The 19,214-nt window shown below is 32.0% G+C and overlaps 2 protein-coding genes across 5 annotated transcripts in view; one reads left to right on the top strand and one right to left on the bottom strand.

The window, feature by feature from the left end:
• The window catches only part of LOC146537473 (uncharacterized), a 223,246-nt gene that overhangs the window by 46,413 nt on the left and 157,619 nt on the right, over window positions 1-19,214 (top strand). For all 4 annotated transcript variants that reach the window (XR_014878103.1, XM_085187608.1, XM_085187607.1 and 1 more), the window contains exon 2: window positions 13,194-13,736. Coding sequence is in view for 3 of the 4 variants with exons in the window: in XM_085187608.1 (XP_085043734.1) it covers window positions 13,250-13,736 (487 nt within the window). In the remaining variant the exon portion in view is untranslated. The remainder of the gene's footprint in view (window positions 1-13,193; window positions 13,737-19,214) is intronic.
• On the bottom strand, window positions 132-1,645 carry LOC146537475 (uncharacterized). Its single transcript, XM_085187610.1, has 2 exons — window positions 757-1,645; window positions 132-571 (listed from the first exon to the last, which is right to left on the bottom strand). Exons 1-2 carry the CDS (start codon window positions 1,600-1,602, stop codon window positions 167-169), a joined length of 1,251 nt encoding a protein of 416 aa, XP_085043736.1. The 5' UTR covers window positions 1,603-1,645; the 3' UTR covers window positions 132-166.

The raw sequence follows: 19,214 nt of genomic DNA, 5'->3' as shown, positions 1-19,214 counted from the left end.
CATAGAAAAAACCTATATATTTTGTTTATTTCGAATTAAAAAAACCAGTGGAGAACAAATACTTGTCATTAGGTTCCCTCTGCCTACCTTGCTATGAGGAAGATACAGCGTAGACCTAAAAAAAAATAAACCAGAAAATATAAATATAACTTTATTATGTTCATAATTACAAAATTCCCCGCTCTATGAATTCTTCTAAAATTTCATTGATTCTGTCATTAAAAACTTTGTTAACCTTTATATTTTTGAGATTTGTATTGTTTTTTACCACGTCTGGATCATCTGTTAAAATAAAAGGCAGAACATATGTGGCAATCATCAGTCCATAGTCCAAGCATTCTTTGAATTCCTTCTCAAACAAACTTCTTGGGAATTTTGTCTCTATATCCAAATTAAACATTAGCGCGTGGTTTCTTAATGTCTTGTAATATAAGTCCTTTAGATATTCCATATGTTTATTTCTGAATTGCCTATCTGTACTGGTGTAAAGGAGGTATATTATATCCAGTACTGGAGTATTGTAATTCATTAATTGATAATCAATTAAGACTGTTTCAATTTCTTGATCAATCTGTAAAAAGCAAATTAATTAATAATGTAATATTTATAATTATTTTAAATATATATAGTAGGATACCAGAACGGGACAAAAAAAATAGGTATAATTATTAAAAATGAAATGTCACCTTACTGGGCCACGCCTGGCTCAGAATATAAGCTAATAAATATATATTGAGAATATAAAATTAAACTCACATTTTCTCTCATTAGTATATTGTTAAGTCTAAGGTCCATGTGACATATACATTTGACTTCTCCAAGTTTACCAGTCAAATATTTGGGGAATTTGTCCAAAGTCTTCTCTGCAACGATATCTCGTTTATCTTTCTTGTCGTCACTAATATATTTAAACGCTTCGTCGACCATAGTCACAATTAAGCTTCTCCAATTGTTAAGAAATTCCTCACCATCGTCGATTGTGTAAGCTGATTGAAAGGTTTTGATCTCTTTTTCAAAATACTCTGGCCTTTTATGTTCTAAAACAAATGATAGTGCGTGGAACATTGCTATTTGCTTTATTGCGTCTTCGGTGAAATTTAGAGGTACGATATCCATTCTATTCAGTACTTTAAAGCCTTTGCGAGATAAATTTTCCAGGAGGATAACATGATTATTGCAATCGTAACATTTGACTTTCCTTAACCGATCCCTTGCAGAAATATTGGATTCAGTGTAAAGTTCATCATAGGTAGTTCTTAATTGGGCGTACATGAAAAATTCTTTAGCGTAACACACATCTATATGAAGCATTCCTTTAAGAATTCCTTCTTCTGGTATAATATGTTTCACAAATATATGGTCCTCTTTATCACCCTTTTTTGTTTTTCCTTTAATAATAATTTCCATTAAATCACCCAAAAAATTTCCACCATCGCTTGATATAATCCTGTTATCAATTTCATAGTATAAATAATTTTCATTTTGTATTATGTTCTTGACAGATTGCTGGACGATAGGGCACATATCTTTCTTGGGCACATCTTTTATGATGTCGATGGTTTTTTTAGAATAATTATGACAAATTCTTTCCTCGAACTGCATATTGTAAAGTCAAAACTGTAATAAGATCATAATTCATTTCGAAACTAGTATTTATATTGACTTGTTCAAATATATATATTACATTGTTTCAATTAACATAAAGCTTGTATTACATTGTGCATTGTGGCTGAAAGAAGTAGTTAGTTATTTTAATTTAATTTAAAATAATTACTACATTTAATAAAAAAAAATAATGTAAGATTTAAAATAACAATTTTCTAACGTTTACAAAATTAAAGTTTAACTATAGATACACTACAACAAAACAATAAAAAATATATATTGGTGGTATTTAGTGGGGTAATAAGACCAAACACAATGATTTTTAAAATTTTATCTGTTTGTCTGTGCGTTAGTGCATTTGTTCACGCTAATCTGAGAAACAGCATAACCGATTAAATTACAGTTTTCACTATTGTATTATGGCAAGCTTCTCTTAGCATTAAGTGCTTGTTTTATTTCGATCGGCTTATAAATAAAAAAGTTATACCAATTAAAAGAATTTTCGACAAAATTGCTATAAAAACTATATACTTATATATAGATATTATTTTTTAAATTATATAAACGAAGTATTGCAGATTAGTAGGTTAGTAAATATGTAGTTCAAGCGGGTGAACCCGCGAATGAGTCTTTATTTTGTAAAATACATTTAGATATATTTTTATAAAACAATATTATGAAGATATCTTCCTCATCTGTACCACTGTTTCTCGTTTCTCTCAAATTTCTGAAAACGACAGTCAAATTTAGAAGCTAATAATATTGTCGGAATATCCTAACACTAGGTTCCCTCGGCAGGGTAAAATCATGAAGCTAAAAAAAAAATTCTGATTAAAAAAATTATAAAAATTAAAAAAATAATAATTTCCGTCAATATGTATGCCGCTTAACAATTAATCTTATTCAATAAACAATGTAATAAAGTTAAAATCACTTACAGCGCTAAATTCACAGAAACAGAAAGAACATTTCACTGTTCTTTATTTTAATGATATGTCAAATATTTACTTATCATTATCAAGATTGTTATGTTTACGTCAATTAAGAGTGGTGTGGATATTATGTTTATGCTGTAAAGGAAATTAAAACGTAAAAATAGCTAGCTACTCGTGTTATTCCGCATAGTAGGCAGGCAGGTAGGCGAGATTTCATGATATTGCGTTAAATGGCGGAACTCAACGCTGCGTTGTGTATCTGAGCGAGGAAATGAAATTATAATCATCCCCTCGAGTGAGAGTTGAACCAACAACCATCGTGCTTGATCGTGAGCACAGTATATGGGTGTCCAACTGCGCCATGACGGGCCCATTTCATCGATTAATCTTTTTCTCATTAGTGATAATTGTTATCAAACATCATTAGTAACAATATGTAAATATTTTCAAAAAAATATACTAATTATATATTATTTATTATTCTTATTAAATATATTATTTATTTTTAGATAAATAAATCGCCCTAAATTCTAGTATGAAAGAGCATTTTTTTGCATTATATAAATTAAATGGTATGTTGCTAATTATTATCGCGAAATTTGTAGACTAGACGACGGCGACGTGTAAGCGACGAGCGGATCGGACGAGCTCCAAGAGTGTCGCTTGTTATGGTTTTCCCACGTGGACACCGGCCTAGGAATTATATCAGATGCAATAGCCTTGCTACATGACTCATGTATCACCTGAAGTGAGAAGTGCCGGATGCCCAAGGAAGCACTGGTTGGATGTGATACAGGACATTACTTAGGACCGAGAGTTAATGGTCTAACTGCCGAGGAAGTGAAAGACCGTGTAAAGTAGAGCAGGTTGAGTAGAACGGCATACACTGGCAAAAGCCAGGATTAATGTTAGAAGGAAGAAGAAGAGTGCACGTAATGCATGGACAATGGATTTTAATAAAACTTTGACTATTTTTTATGTATTCATTGACCAAAAATATTTACTAAAGATTTTTAGTTTCCAAGTAAATGGTGAACGCAAGTATACAAACCTACATACACTTACGTTACATCTATATACATTAAATAATTCTATACTCCTTTTTTAAAAATATCAAACAAACCAAGCATTAAAGGGGTTGCCTTTGCAGGCTTTACGGTACTGAGGTTAATAACGTGAGTCAGACTGTTTAGAAATATGGGGGTATTGTTCCATGACCTTCGCTCTAAGACCGCTTTCACGTTTGTTGTTATTAGAGTTGCAAAATTTATCGGAAAATGTTGATATTTTTTTTGAAAATTGTCTTATTTAATATATGTATGCATAGATGACGTATATGTGTTGTATTGAAATGTAATGTATTCTACTTATACGAGTATATGTTAAATAGATACTTGGCTTTATATTAGACTTTCTACTACAAAAAAGGAAAAAGTAAAAATTCTGATTTTTACCATTCCTGTAGGAATTTGGGAAAAAAAATATAGTCTTGCACTTCACGGTACCTACAACCAAGTGAACCAAATGTCAGAGGTCTACGCTTTCATCCTTTCATCTGTGCGTAATCTGCCTGCCACTCAGCAACAGAAATATAGTACAGATAACAAAAATATTAAAAAATATAGTACAGAAAACAAAAATATTAGCATTATATCATTTAAAATATTTTTCATTAGACATTTTAAGAAAATTACGTCATAAAATCTTTATTTTACCGTACATAAAAAACCAAAAAAACCCCCGAGTACCTAACGCAAGTAAATGACATGAGCATTGTTTGAGAATAGCGAGTACACGGTTACAAGCATAGTCTATGAGACAATAGGCCAACCCCATTTGTAAAGTGGACTACGCTTACACTGTATTGTAAAAGCTAAACTAGAAGAAGTTCGCGTTTTTATTCTAATAATTTGGGTACTTTCTTTAAATTTTTACAAGCGTGTGAATGTAAGCGCGACAGGTTGGGGTTCGATTTCCACTCGTGGAAATGAAATATTTAATATTTTCGTTCTTTCACTCTGGTGTCGAGGCAAATCGCGCAGTTGAGATCCGCTACTCAATATAAGCAATGCTTCCGAACTCGGCAGAAAGGGGTAAGCAGAAGCCCATCTGCAAGCTGCTAAGCTGCTTGCGAGATACAGCGTGATGCTGCTTATTTATTTATATGATTAAATATAAATATTTCCTAGGACTCTAACCCGCAACAAAAATTGCATACAAATATACAAACAGGTATATTTCCTCATTTATTAGTTAATCACAATTTGCTTATAATTTTTGTGTTTCTTTTTGTATAATATATAGGTACAAAATTTAAATAATTAGTAGTGTGTTATTGTTAGCAAATAAATAAAAAAATGGTCAAGTGCGAGTTGGACTTCACCATCTATAAGAACGAGCAAAAAAACACGTTGGTTGTATTAGAACCCCCTTAAATATTTATTTTGTTCAGTTTTTTAAATATTTGTTGTAATAACGGCAACAGAAAATGTCAACTATCTAACTGTTAGGGTTCTTGAGATATACGGATAGACCAGACGGACGGATGGACAGCGAGTTCTTAGTAAATCCTATTACTAAATTTCACCCTTTCGGAACTTAAAAACCACAATTTAATAAAATTATAGAATAGAACATTCTAGAATCAATCTATGTCAAACGTTAGGTGAAAGCTATTGACATTATACAAAGACAGGAGACGGGAATCTAAATAAAGTTTCATAAGCTCTCTCTGACATGGCAGGATCAAAATGTCACGTGGATTTTAAAAGGTTTTAAAGTTATTTTTACATGTTTAGATTTATAAATATACTAGTTTTTTTACCTCGAATGGGTTTCACTATTGAGATTATTTCGTTATTTTATAAGTTCAGTGGGAAAACGGACAAAAAATTGGCTTTCCGTGGTTTATTCTTTACGTAACTTGTGTCAGTTTTACTATCAGTTTAGTAGTTTTTGCATGAAAGTGGAGCAAACATCCACCCTGGTTTTCATAAATGACTTTCATAAATGACTTTGTTTTATACTTAAAACAGAATTTTTAAGTTCAGCAGAAAAAAAACAATGTATCTAGTTTATGGTCGCTTCAAACTTATAAAATAACAAAATAAATAGCACTTTCTAGCGCCAAATGATCGTTCTTTGAAACAATTTTTAAGTAGGGAAATTAGAAACTTCAAGAATCTTCTACTATAGTGCTAGGGATAAAAGTTATAAGGACCGTAAAAATTGATAAATGAGGGATGTGAACATTTAGTTATTGCTCCAAGTCGGAATCGAATACACAACCGTCGTTGTTTACAATCGTGTACTGTGCCATGACGGCCCCAAATGACCCCACAAATCGATTAATAAACTAGTACAAAAAAGTTCTTCGTCTACCATACATGATTACCATTGATACCCAGTTGTCGTTTCCAAATATAGAACAAATTTAAATATTTTTTAAACATAAAAAACAAATATCTTTAAAAAAAATAATGTAAATTTTATAAGCTCGAAAGATTATTTCTCTTTCCTAGTTTTTTCGCAAATATTACATGTAATATTACGTGTTAAGTGGCGCAACACAACGCCGGGCTTTATTTACAGAGCCAGAAAATGAAAATAATTGAGATATAATAATTTTCCTGAATTAATACTGGGTTCAAATTGTCCTTATTTTTAAATTTATCGCTTAGATTTTATTATTGTTTTAGATGAAAAAAATAACTTTTTTAGTTTTCCTTAGATTCATCATGTGAGTGGCATGACCTGTGACTTGGGACCTAAGACTCAATTTTAACGAGCCCTTAACTCTCGACTCCTCTATCAGAGCTACTCTCACAACCTAACAAAATAAAATAATAAGGACCAAATAGCTATTTATTTTGTAATTGTAGTCATTTTGTATTATAAAACGACAATTTTCTATTATAAAAAAGAAATATGTATATATATAAATTATATTATAATTTCTATAAGCATTCGGTGTGACCGCGTGCCAGGTTTTTTCGCATCTAACCTTGGCTGAATCGACCCGTTTCACGAACATTCCAGCGACACTATACCGCTTTATCTAATACTGTTTTGCCCTTTCGTACTTACCTATTGAGAAGGTAGGGGCAAATTGAAATAGATATTTTTATTAACTTAACGCTGTTAACTTAACGCTATTAACTTAACGCTTTTAACGCTGTCATTGGGGCACAATCCATTTTCTGTCGTTCTGGAGGAGCGCTTTGCTAAATAAAACTGACTGATCCATGAGACGAATATATAGATCTCTTGAAAATTTCAAAATGTAAAACGTAGGCGTTGAAAAATTAAAGTATTGTAGGTATAACATTTACTGTATAATTATCATTATTTTCAGATTGTTACCTCTTAAAAAAGATATCATTTTAATTTTGTCAAAGTATTTTTTTATCTACGGAATTTGTCACGTAAATTCCAATATAATAAAAATTTAAGAGATATCATTACCAGAGTTTACTGACACTATCTTTTTTATTGACCAAAATAATATTAAACTCATACAGAAATAACATGCCTTGACATTAATAATATTTGCATAGACATTTGTACACAAGAAATATTTAATTTGCTTGTCAAAATACTATTCTATTTGTCTTATCTTATTTGATGTGTACATAAAATCTGTGAAACGAACTTTCTGTCAACGGTACTGAGTTACGTTACGTATTTAAGTTACGTTTTTTTCGTAAAAAGTCATCACGTAATATATGCATACGTTACGGATGTATAGCAGCGTAATGTGGACATAGAAAATCTGTTTTGACGTTCTACTTGATGTTTTAAATGGAGAATTATTTTTTTACAGTACAGATAAGAGAAGTGGAAAATATTTACTTTATATTAAAATTTAAGGTAGTCGTGGCACTGTGACTAGTATATACTGTAAACGCGACGATTGTGGGTTCGATTCCATTTCAGGGGACAAACTAATTTTAACTTTTTTCAGGGGAAGTGAAAACGCGGCATTAACTGCTACCACGAGGAAAAATGATAAGTTGCTTTTTTATTATTTAACCCACAAAAAAATAAAAACAATCTACTACTATCTAGAATTTGATGTAATTTCAAATACGATGAGAAAAAAATTTAAGCCTGTTAAAGCCGTTTAAATTATTAGATTTTGACATTTGTGACAAAAAGAGCTGTCTATATTTTTTCAAATCGATATATGGTCACCTGTATTTCTTTCGTCATTTAAGACTTCAAGTAATAATTTTTAACAAAGAAAAACCGATATCTAACAACGAACTAAAAAGTGAAAAATAATTGTACAAAAATTATAGAAATAATTTTGAAGTGAATTTTGAAGAAAAATGGGACACGGGAAGCTTCACCTTTCAAATAAAAAAAATATATCAAAATCGGTTCACCCAGTCAAAAGTTATGAGGTAAGAAACATAAAAAAAAAATTGATAACCTCCTTTTCTTACAAGTCGGTTAAAAAGTATTAAAATACGCAATTTCTTTGTATCTGCGGTGTTGCAGTATTACGATACGTCGTGATGATTATCATAAATTTAGTTTCAACAAACAAACTGAAGCTATTGTGACGCTGTTATAATATATTTGATTGTTTGAACCAAACGTAGATTCCTGATATGGAACTAAATATTTTTCTTAGTTTCACTTAGTAAATATTAATATTTAATTATTATTAATCTACATTTTTTTAATTTCATTATTTCAGTCTGAAAAGAGAATGTACTTTGATGCCTTGACAATCAAATATATTTTTTTAAATGGACTTTGAATAAATTGTATGAACGGAGAGTAGAGAAAATGAGTGAACTAAATACCTACTCTTTGAAATCTCTTCCACAAAACTTGAAAGATTACCTTAATTTGGTTCTAGGTTAAGAAGAATTAAATATAACATTCGGATTGTTTGGTGAAGATTCAAAATCTTAGCCTACTTTAGAAGGTATAAATGTAACATTAATCTTCTACAATAAAAAATATTAAAGAAAAAAAAGTCAAGTTCGGCGTCATTAACACTCGTAATATGTAAAGGACAAAATTTGACAATAAAATACATAGATAACATAATTTATCTAAGTTCTATGTAAGCATAAAAGATGCTAAAATTTATATAAAATAGAGATCCAGGCTGTATCCCGCATGCAGCACGACAGAGGGAACCCTGGGAGGAAAAATACTCCGTTTTCCACTTTCCGCAATTTTTTTCGAAGCATTGCGTGTTGAGTGGCAAAACTCAATGCCGGGTATTTGCCTTGGTGCCAGAGCACAGAGAAAAAATAATAAAGAAAGACCAAAAAAAAAATAAATAAAAGAAAACCTACAAAATTGTATTCAAATCCACTTTATGTAACCTTAAACAAACCTAGATTTATCTCTTTAGTATTCACGGCTGGTACAGTCCATGATTTTTGTTGTAACAGAAGTCTAAAAAATATTTGTATTCTATTGCGTTGCTTGTCTGGAAAACGTCTACGACTGGATGAGATTTAGGATTTTTTAGATTTTTTTTTACATTAGTTCTACAGTTTAGGTTCTTAGTACTTACTTACAGTAAGTAAGTACTATGGGAACCTAAACTAAGACTGGGTATGGGTGGTTCTGAGCCAAGGCAGAGTCGAACATTCGTTTCTGTAGGTGCTCAATATTTTTGGTTTTAATGAAAAAAGAAAAATATATAAAAAAGACCTATAACTATCGAAAAAACTAGCCTAGATATATGTATAAAAAGAAAAGTAATAATATTTTTTTAATAAGATTAAAGAAGCCAGATGTGGTACAGGGGCACAAGCGTATGACTACAAGCGCGACAGGTTGTGGGTTCGATTCCCAATTAAAATGAAATATTTAATGTTTTCATTTCCTCGCTCTGGTAACTAAGCAAAGGGATGTGTTGATTTTCACCACTCAACACCACGCAATACCTCCAGAATTCGGTGGAGAGTGGAGAATGAAAGTCTTAATAGGAGCGGATTGTCTTAACACTAGGTTTACGAGTTCCCTCAGATATGTGCGGGATACAGCGTGAAGCAAAAAAATCACACTGTGTCAAAACCAGTAGAGGCAGGTTTAAAAAAAATGTTTAAAAAACCATTTTAAATTACCAACTGAAAACCTATTCAACTTATCTTAATAGTAAATTTCTAGATATTTTTTCATGGTGTATTTTACTTTACAAATACCAACTTTTCATTTGACACCCATATTAGGTGGGTTATACGGCAGGTGCGGTCATTTTGGATAAACAACAATATTGATTATATTACGTAATTTCTAATGTAGTAGAAGCTTTAAGCCAAATTTCAGGTCAATCGGACATCAAAACTGTTTCACTTTGTATCCTGCATATAGCAGTATAGACAGCAGCATAGTGCTGAAACACTCTGTTCCTCTTTTTGTTTGATTTTCGTGATATTTCGTGTTGAATGGCGGGACTTAGCGATGCGTTATGTGTTGTTACGAGGGCGAGGAAATGGAATTTTACCCTAATGGAAACTGTGTGACTATAACGTGACGATTGTGGGTTTTTTTTTTTTTTTTTTATGGAAAAAGGACAAGGCAAACGAGCGTTCGGGTCACCTGATGATGATCACCGCCGCCCACGACCCCGTGCAGCACCAGAGGAGCTACAGGTGCGTTGCCGGCCTTTGAGGTGGAGATAGACGCGCTTTTTGAAGGTACCCATATCGTACCGACCTGGAAACACTGCCGCGGGTAGGCTATTCCACAGTTCGGTGGCGCGTGGAAGGAAATTCCTACGAAACCGCACAGTAGTGGTGTGCCACGCATCCAGATAATTCATTTGTCACTCCAAGGAATAAATGTTATTTTTTAATATTTTCATTTCTTCACTCTGGCACTAAGGCAAGGACCTGGCGTTCCCTGTAGCGGGATACAGCGTGAAGCTGATTAATTTAATTTAATTTTTACTATACAATCAAATAAGTTTCAACTACGTCAAACCTCTTATTGAAATTAATACTGGTTTACCATGTACTCGGGATCTCTATAGTAATATTATAAATCAGCGGTAAGCTAGCTCAATAGTGCTGGAGAGTTGTATAATTGATAGAGTTGATTAATATAATTACTTACTATATTTATTAAATGGTACATAAATATACCTATCACATATTAATATAATAAATTGTTTTTGTAAATACTAAAATTTCGGAAAATTATATTTTACCACTATACTACAAGGAACCTAAATGCCAAATTTCGGGGTTCTACGCCGATACATAGAGAGAATACAGGTATTTACTTTTTTTACATAACAAATTAAATAGCGACATCGTAATATCAAGACACTCCATTCACCTTTGTTAGTTTGCTTTTAATGTTTGTTTCCTCCATTTTTCACGAACGGCATATTGGCGGAACTTAACGTCGCGCTTTGTCTTGTTACCAGAACGAAGAAATTATTTTATTTATTCCCCCTTGTGAGAGTTGAATCAACAACCATTGCTTTTACAGACAGCCTCTTTAAATCTTCAAAATGCAAATATATTTTAGAAATCGAATCCACTACCTTTAATACAATATTACTCAATCACCCTCTCATATAATAGTCGTTATTGCAATAAAACAATAACAATTAGTTAGTGGATTAAAGTCTTGAAAACACGAATCGCAAGAAAGTTAGCAAAGTTTTTTAACGGTTGCTAATGGCGGACATTAATAATAACGTCTACGAGAATCAGATTTTATCATTTCTTGCAAAAAATATGAGAATGTATTTTTTGGCAACATTTCAATTAATAATTTGTTATTTATGATCGTTTTCATAGTAACGATGGTAGAGGATCATTAGTTACGTATATTTTTTTAGCTAATTTTCGTATTTCGTAGCAACGAATTTCCGTTTGCTTATACTTACTCTATTTAAAAAAGAAGCGTTAAAGCGTTATACAAATTTGTAAGAAATTGTGATCAATTACTCTGTTTTTCTCAATAATATTGTGACAAGATCGGTTGAATTTTGTGTTTTTATAATAACAACCTTTTTAACACGAGTTCGTCAATGTTCATTATTGTCATTTCCTCGCTATGGTAACAAGGCAAAGAGCGGCGTTAAGTTCCGTCACTCAACACGGAAAGCCTCGATAATTCAGGAAAAAGTGGAGGAGTGAAGTGTCTTAATGAAACGGGGCGTTTTAATACTAGGTTCCCAGATTCCTACCACGCTATGTACGAAAAACAGCTAAAGTACAAAAAAGTAAACTTTTTAATAATAAAGTGGTTTTTCTACTTGATGCGGTGAGTTGAACATCTACAGGACGTTATTAAGCATCTAAGGCCAAAAATTATCTAAATGGATGGGTTGCTACCACAGAAATGGACATATATCACTTTTAGATTCTTTTTCCACTGTCTCTAAAAGTGGGAAACGGAGTGTCTTAACACTAACTTCACTCTGTCTAATATGTGTGAAATATCGCGTGAAGCTCTATAGAGGTCTGTGGTCTCTCTCTCTCTCTCTCTCTCTCTCTCTCTCTCTCTATACACATATATTAAATTAAAAATCTTTGGTAATTTGATGACTAGGTTGAAGACAATCATTGTAAACTTGAGAAGTGTTTGATTCGTTTATTACATAGGACGTTAAAGGCTTCTTTGATATTTCAAGTGATGTCCTTTGGTTATTAATTGACCTAATAGAAGCATGTTAAATATATATGAAATTTCGACTATAAAAACAAAATAAAGAGAAGCCTCTGTATAGGAAATGGGTTAGCTGCACAAAAGCAAGACCAATCTTTTAGCATCTCGTCCCAAAATGTTTTTTCATCTTGAAAAACATGTTTGCGCAAACAGAATGATTGATGTTATTGCTTCAGATTAAAGTGAGCTTTAAGTAATAATTAACAACTCAATCTACGAAGTAAGTGTTAAATGTAGAACTGATAAAGAAGATTTATATTAATTAAGATTTTTTGTTGATAGACCAAGAACTACTTTTGATTGTATAGTGAAAATAGTGATATAAACAAACATAATATATGATATAAGCGTCAGAATATAAACGTTATGATTGTGGGTGTGATCCTCACGAGGAGGAACTAAATGAAATGATGAGTAGAGAACGGAGTGGCTAATAGTACTGCATTCTTTCTGCTTACTCTGCCTTATTGTATATTTTATACTCCATTGCAGGGTAAGGGTGAAGCTATAACAGTTACTACAAAAATACACGTTCAAAACTCATCCAATTTGTACTGTAGAGCAAGAATGTGATTCAAAAGAATATTTAGTTAAAAAAACACGTGTTTCATCATGTAAATATGTTAATATTATGCAAACGACACTCTTTAGCGGTCTTTTTGAGGAGTGCTCTTAAAATTTACATTTTGATTCACAAATGCACTGAACGGTGTCAGTTTTACCATAAATATTATGTTTGTTTAAAATTTAAATCGATATGATATTTAACCGTAATTTGGAGTTTTGGTTTAAAATATATGATTAATATTTATTAAAATGTAAATTATTATTATGAAAGAAATGTGTTAATATTAGGTTCTACTTGTCATTTCTTTATTAAATCTTAAATAATAAAAAATACAATTTCAATATGAAAGACAATATAATATATCTGTGATTTACTGAAAAGATATTAATGTACATACTTATATATACAACTTTATCTTTCCATTTCAGATGATGATGAACGTTCACAACCACCAAGCAACACCCAGAAATGATACAAACATAAAATGACTATTACACATGCGATGCCATCGCAAAAGCAATGCCAAGCCATTCTGACCAAACGCTTCAAAAGTCCGACCAAATTCAAGATGAACAGATCTCCTATTGTTATTTTAACAGTGATAATTTTAGCATTGCTACCTTATAGTTCCACCCTTAACTTACCCAGTGGGGATCCTGCTCCTGGGAGGTCTCCCGGTCCACCTACATATAAAGAAATAGATAAAGAAGAGAGTAACAGAGAAATAGAAACTAATTTAGAAGTTTCAGATGATACTTACGACGAAGCGACGACAACTGACGGAGTTTCTTCGACAGTCAGTGAGCCAAGTGTTAATGAACGTACGGTGGGCGATGCTTGTTCTTTCGCGAGGATTCCAAGTGACAGTAACGGCATAGTGACTCTGAGTGAACGAAATAGTGACATCAATGTAACGGTCAGTCATTCGGTCTTCGAAACTGAGGAACTGGTCAAAGGAGTGATATACGATGGTGAGTGTTTTTAGATATTTTAGAAATAATATTTATTTTAATTACCAGGACAGATAACTTGCACATTTAATTGTTATTTGAGACGAATAATTTATTTTTCTAATATTTTCATTTTCATTGTATTGAAAGGAAATTATAATTTCTATACAGTGAGCTCCGACTAGAACGAAAAAGAAATGTTAGATTGACATAATAATAGCTTTATGAGGCTTCAGAAGAACACGGCTTCAATTTTGTTCCGTTAGATTTACAGAAATTATTTAAATACTATTTATGAAAACTAGTTTTCTTCGGATACTCTCATAATATACAGTGAAGTCTGTATTATAAAATATGCAAATATATACATTATAACGCAATATGTTCATCATATTCGTTACCGAGACTGATTAATTTTCAAATTAACCTGGCGTTCATCTCGCAGCAGTTTGCTGCCACCATCGGTAGTAATTTATATATTTCATTTTCACTTAATTTATTTATGCCGCCACCCTGAGGCCCACGGCGTCTGACTGTAAACACGACGAAATACGGCGTTGAGCTCCGCCAATCAACACGTAATCGCGCCTTATCTTTTTTATCACAGCAAAGAAATTAAAGCAATTTATAGTCCCGAATAAGAATTGCAACTTTAATCATCCTAATTACTTAATACTAAAACAGTAAATCCGTTAAATCCGTTAACAAATTACCATTCCGTTAGATAATTACGAAAATCCTATCAATTTACATACAAAATACGCTTCACAAATAGACAATTTGAACAATTATATCCGTTAATAATTAATCGTGATATTTACTCAGCTAAGGTATATTAGTGATTCAAATTACGCGTACTGATTATGTCGCCATTGCAATTATGACTAAAGTGGAGTATATTTGGGGGGTGAATTAGAAAATGGTGTGAATTTGTGGTATGTTTTATTGTATACTAGTGAATGTTTACCAGAAATTCTCATCATTTCGTAGGTACTAGAGAACGGAATAAATTATTTCTATTTTTACGCGGCTTCGCCCGCTTAAAGTTGTTGATATACTCGTATTTTAGCCAAATTAAAAAAATCTTCACTTGTATAAATTGTAGCCTTTGTGTTATTTTGATGTGTAAGCTATATAACTGTAAAGTCTTATTTAAATTCGTTTAGTAGTTTCTGCGTGAAAATGAAACAAACATCCATCCTTATAAACTTTCGCATTTATAATATTAGTAGGACTTACTGGCAGATATGAAGGATAATAAGTGATTTTTTTATATGAAAGCAAGAGTAAATTTTTTAGACAAAGATTTCTTAAGATGAACAAGGATATAATAATGATGAAGCCTAAAGCTCTTAATCCTGTAGGTACTTATTTCAAAACTCAAAACATTTTTTTATCCAGACAAAGAGACGATGGTGTAATTATACCGCTAATCAGACAAAACTCACTTCGTACAAAATGTATAGTAGGATAGACAGAGAAAATCTACTATTAAGACACTACCCACGTCCGCTCAATTTCCAGGACAATGCGAATTAAGTGACATTTACTCCTGATTTTATCTTCTCTCTCTCTCTTCTATCTCTTTTTATTTAGCAGCACGGTGCATCCCGCACATGGCAGGGTTGGCAAAAGGAACCTGGGAACCTGAAAAAACAGTGTCTAGAATGCTTATAACAAGCAAACGTGTGTAGCATAGACTTTATTACGAATTAATCAGATATCAACTGACGTAAATACAAACGGAATTATTAATCTCCGAAACGGCAATATTCCCACAATATTCATGGCTGAAACGGTAATTATTATATCCCTAGTGATGGGGAGACGCTGAGATAGGATACTAATTATATAAGACGTTTCTCCATCACATTTAAGTTTCTCTATATACTGTCTGAAATGCTGAACTGAGTGTTTTAACACTAGTTGGCGGTATATTGGAAAAAAAGATTTTTTTGTAGCTTCACGCTATATCCCGCATAAAGCACGCACTCACGCAGGAAAAGAATGTAACAAATGTTTAATTTGCCCGAGTAAGAGCCGAACCCACACCCCACACCCATGGCATTTACTGTCGTACCTGATGAAGAATGTGGTGTCCTGACTGTCTTAGGGAATAATCATTCTTAATATAATATTTTTTCTTACCAGTCTCTTATTGACATTGATTTATTAATCACATTCAAAATATAAAGATTATTTTAAGTAGCATTTGTAAATGTTTTTTTTTTTATACATTTAACTTACTTTATATATATTTTTAATTTCGACTAAATAATAAAAGCTTCATAAACTAATAAATATTTTTTCTACCACTCTTGTGCTGTTTTTGTTTCTGAAAATGAAACGTAAACCTGTCGTTTGCATTCATTTTTTAACCGACTTCTGTAAGAAAAGGAGGTTATCAATTCGACTGTATTTTTTTTTTTTTTTTATTTTTTTTTTTATGTTTGTTATCTCATAACTTTTAACTGGGTGGACCGATTTTGATAAATTTTTTTTATTTGAAAGGTATAGCTTCCCGAATGGTCCCATTTTTTTTTGGTCCATATCTGACAATGGTATCCATGAGAAAATCACGTAAGTCTTAAATTTGCATTATGCATGTGCGCGACTAATAGCCGAATAACTCAATGTCGCGCCAACCGATTTTGATGATTCTTTTTTTATTTGAAAGGATACACTTCAAGGATAATTTGGTGAAAGTTTGGTTAGGTTTCGATTATGGAATCTGGAGAAAATTGAGAAAGTTTGTTTTTTTTGGTCAAAAATTAATTATACTGTAATAGTTACAAGCAAAAACTTTTTAAATTGATGTCAGAAGTGAGATTCCTGATCGTTGCATTTCTTTTCAACCAATCTCAAAAAAGAGGATGTTCTCATTTTCAACCAACTTCAAAAAAGGGAGATTCCGAATTCACCCGAATACTTTTTATGTTTGTTCTTGTCAATATACCAAAATGTAACTTTGCACAAAAATAATAGCTAATTAAATGAAGTTTTACATAGAACAATCACAACCACTCGTTGACAACCACTACCACCACCATCACCACTCGTTCAAGAAGCATCATTTTAAGATCTACCCATCACTAAAAATCGTAAAATAAATTAATTTTTAACAAAAACAAAAACCGACTTCTAACAACGAACTAAAAAGTGAAAAATAATTATATAAAGATTTTATAATTTTGAAGTCGGTGTCAAACTAATGCTACAACACCTTTACTACAATATCTAATTACTAAGCCTGTTTGTTTTACTTGGCACCGACTTCAAAATTATAAAATCTTTATATAATTATTTTTCACTTTTTAGTTCGTTGTTAGAAGTCGGTTTTTGTTTTTGTTAAAAATTAATTTATTATATTTTAAAATAATTTTCATATTTTATTTCTTCGTTGTCGTCGTGGTATATAGCGTTTAACAAAAAGAGTAAAAAAAAGAGTAAAATACTTCTGTCGTGAATTCAATCCCACTATTGGGAATGAGTTATATTGATTTTCTCGCTGTGGTAGCAAATTTTGAGGAAAATATGGAACCTGGTTTTAGTAATACTAGCGGGTTACTTAGTAATGTGAATATATTAAGATGTTTCCCTAGTCTTGTTAATGAAAGACCAACGTCGAGTTCCATATTTTAGCACGCACCATCTTAAAATTAGTAGAAAACAAAAAACAATCATTCAATTATCACAACTGATATTTTCTAAGGATTTTTTTAATTTCAAATATTAAATACATCATAATTAAACTAGGTCAGTCTAAAGCAATACTTTTCCAAGCTATTTAAAGAATATTTAAACATAGGCTTAGGCTACAAAATATAGGCTATAGTAAAGCAGTTGAGACATATTTGATTAAAAGTGGAGATTATAGGTTAGTCACGACTGACCTAGAGACTGGCGCAGGGGCATGGGACAGGTTGTGGGTTCGATTCCCACTCGGGAAAAATAAATATTTAATATTTTCATTTCTTGACTTTGGTGTTGAAGCAAAGCGTGGCGTTGAGTTTCACCACCGAACACGCAATTCCAGAATTTGGCGGAAAGTGGAGAACAGAATATCTTAACACTTCCTCTGCCTACCCTGCAACATGCGGAATGAAGCTGAAAAAATTACAGTCTATTACGAACAGAATTTAGTACATTCTAAGGACAACTTACTTAAAGTAATCCTTAAACGCGACGTCTGTAATTAATAGCTCGTCATGCAATGATCTTATCACTCTAAAGGACTGTCACGTCTGCCATCTTGCCCATTTAACCCCCATCACCCCATTTCCTAATCCAAACTATCTTATAATCTTTGGAGAGCAATAAATTCTGCTTAATTTTAGATCTTCAGGACCCAAAGAGTACTTTCGAAGGCAGTGGAACGTGAAATGGAAGGGTATGATAATATTTTCAGGTCAAACCTTACAAAACATAATAATATGATAATTGAATTTTACGTTTTGTTTTTTTTTTATTAATTAATATGGCAAAAGCTTGGTATTTATTATATTGTTTTGTTTACAAAATTGTATTAATATAAAAAAAAGTATATCCTCTTATTATATTATGTATGAAAGTGGGAATTGAACCTACAACCGTCGCGTTTACAATAGCGTGCCCGTGCCAGAACAGCTTAAAAGATATTTTTTGAGGATATTAAGTAAACCTAAACACGGCAAGCACTTCACGTGTTTTAAACTATCAAAAACGATCGGCCCAAACACGCAACCCGCGGCACGACCATCTACGAGTATATTAAGAAACTTTTGCCCTTACGGCAGTTTCACCGTTTTTCCTTCATCGGTTATTAGGCTAGGCTAGGCTAGGTTGGCTTACTTCGTGGGATTAGCCTATTATGCATAGATTGACGCTCACCAAGTTGTTACTCATTCGGCTCACGTAACTTTCATTTCCGCACGATTTCTCGCCTTATATCGGCTTTTGATCGATAACAACCGATCATAACTTTTACCGACAGAACATTTTAAAAAAATTGAATTAGAAAAGGATTTCTTGAAATGAAGTTTTTTATAGAGATTTTTAGACTAAGAAAAAGTAGAAAGGAGAAAGTGTTATTTTTATTTACATATTATATTTTATTAAATAACAATATTTTTGACATATTAAAATATAAGTCTACAGGCATCGGACAAAGTTAGTGGTGTTATATACTTCCCAACTGGATATTTACATCCAAGTATCAGTTATAATACTCGTATATAACTGATGTATATATTAACATGAATATGTATATGTTACATACAATTATATTATATAGTAAAATAAATGTAACTTAACAACGAAAGTTAAAACAAAAGGGATCACGTGATCGTAAACAATACAAAATTTCTTTTGTTGCATATTAATGGGTGGTATTTAAAAAGGGCAATACAAGTTTTCCAAGCCCAGCTTATCAGCATCCATCAAAGGTAACTAACGAGGCGTGAGTTTGATTTCCGTTTCATTTCTTTGGAAAATTGTTTGTATTTATTTGTATGTAGTGAA

Source organism: Heliconius melpomene, chromosome 7 (assembly GCF_056956725.1).
Source record: "Heliconius melpomene rosina isolate 202511_hmr_F chromosome 7, ASM5695672v1, whole genome shotgun sequence".
NCBI lineage: Eukaryota > Metazoa > Arthropoda > Insecta > Lepidoptera > Nymphalidae > Heliconius > Heliconius melpomene.
Note: the sequence above shows the minus strand (reverse complement) of the source record. Positions and strands in the feature narration are given on the sequence as shown.